At 46.8% G+C, this 2052-nt stretch overlaps 1 protein-coding gene across 1 annotated transcript in view; it reads left to right on the forward strand.

Moving 5' to 3' along the window:
* The first annotated feature begins 292 nt into the window (after positions 1–292).
* The window catches only part of ISL1 (ISL LIM homeobox 1), a 13646-nt gene continuing 11886 nt past the window's right edge, over positions 293–2052 (forward strand). Inside the window, 2 exon segments of the mRNA XM_055699879.1 lie at positions 293–731; positions 1597–1786. Of these exon segments, the coding sequence (XP_055555854.1) occupies positions 704–731; positions 1597–1786 (218 nt within the window). The 5' untranslated portion in view covers positions 293–703.

The raw sequence follows: 2052 nt of genomic DNA on the forward strand, positions 1-2052 counted from the left end.
GGGAAGGAGAATGAAAGGTGTGACGGGAGATAAGCGGCAGGGATGCAGTAGAGCGACAAGAAGAAAGTATAAAAGGAAATACAAATGAGGAGCGAGGAAAAGTTGCCTCCGAGAACCCGAGCCGGGGCCGCCGCGCCGCCAGACGCTGAAATATGATAATCAGAACAGCTGCGCCGCGCCGCCCGCAGCCAATGGGCTCCGCGCAGGCGTGACGTCCCCGCGCATGACGTCAGCCAATGGCGAGCGGGCTGAGTTGGAGCAGAGAAGTTTGAGTAAGAGATAAGGGCGAGGCGAGTGCCCGAGCCGCCAGCGCCCAGCTCGGCACCGCCGCACCGCACCGCACCGCGCCGCGCCGTTCCCGCACCGCGCCGTTTCCGCACCGCACCGCACCGCACCGCGCGGCCGGACTTCGCTGCGCTCCCGGCGCCGCGCCCCGCACGGCACTGCGCCGCGCCTCACTGCGCGCCCCCTTCTCTCTCCGCAGCCCTGACAGTAACTCTCCCACGCCCGTGGTGTTTTGTTTTGCCTTTTTTTTTCTTTTCGAGTCTCTGTTTTTTTCCCTTTTGTTATTGCTTTTTTGTTTGGTTTTTTTTTTTGTTTGTTTTGGTTTTTTTTTTTTTAGCGACAGCTCTCAAACCTACTTTGGGGTCTTAAAACGAAACCGTACACCATTTCACTGTGGACATTACACCCTCTTACAGATATGGGAGACATGGGAGACCCACCAAAAAGTAAGGCGGAATTTTTACCGTTGTCGGAATAAATGTGCTGTCTATTGTAATCGTCTCAGGCAGGCGAACTGCTAAAGAGCTGAACTTCATTTGAATAGTAGAGAAGGTGCCTTTGTTGCCGTACCTGCATGCTTGCTGTGTTTTAACCTCGTAGCCTTGTATGTTAATAGCCTGGGGTCCTGCTCTCTTTTAAAGTTTGGGGAGTAGACATGATTTTAATGGGATCTCCAAACATGGAGCCTTAAATTCTCGTGCTAGACTGCGGTGAGGCTGTCTGCCTATCCAGCACCTAGTTTGTCTAGGGGAATTAGCATTAGACTTGCAAAATGGAGCAAGTGACAACAGTAATGATGCTTGTTCTTGCTAGCAGCCTTGAGTCCCCTTTCTGTGGCAAAGGGCTGAATGTGAAGAGCACCCTGCCACGCATTCATCGTTTCCAGTCACAGTCTCTTAAAAAATGAAATCAAACAGATAGGTGCTGTCCCCGTAAGGCAAGGAATTCAAACATGCAAACAATAAAATAAAAATAAAACAACGAGGGAGTTTGGAGTTTTGATTCCGTGAAAGGCTTGGGAAATGAAGACCTTCACCCTGAAGACTGTTCACATCTGCATTTTAACATATGTTCCGCCTCCTTTCTAAACAAGGCAAGGTTTTGATGGCACACTTCAATTACAATCCAAAAGTGTTATACTCTTTAAAACAAACAAACAAAAAAAAACCCAACAAAAAACCCCAAACAACCCAACAACAACAAACCAACAACACTCCTAAAGTACGCTCTATAAAAGAACGACACTGAAAGTGTGTTTATCGCTGTAGGAGAGTAAACGGTTAGTCAATCATGTATTTATTTTTATTTCAGAAAAACGCCTGATTTCCCTATGTGTTGGTTGCGGCAATCAGATTCACGATCAGTATATTCTGAGGGTTTCTCCGGATTTGGAATGGCATGCGGCGTGTTTGAAGTGTGCAGAGTGTAATCAGTATTTGGACGAGACCTGTACGTGCTTTGTTAGGGATGGCAAAACCTACTGTAAAAGAGATTATATCAGGTACGCCATTTACGTTGTTTAATTCTTCGGTGAGATTTTTTTTTTAACTTTATAAATCTGACAGAGGCAGGAAGAAGATAAATGGTGAGAAAGAGGGTGAAAAGACAATTGTGACTTCTCTATAGATAGACAGGCGAGTAAAAAAGTTAGAGTCAAGTTTTTTGTTCCACAGATTCAAATGCAAATTTATGTATAAACAAAACCGCATTCGGGAACGGCTAGCGACTGTGTGGGACCCTCCTGAGGACTTTGGCAATGCATTCTGT

The sequence above is a fragment of the Falco cherrug genome, chromosome Z (assembly GCF_023634085.1).
Source record: "Falco cherrug isolate bFalChe1 chromosome Z, bFalChe1.pri, whole genome shotgun sequence".
Classification (NCBI taxonomy): domain Eukaryota; kingdom Metazoa; phylum Chordata; class Aves; order Falconiformes; family Falconidae; genus Falco; species Falco cherrug.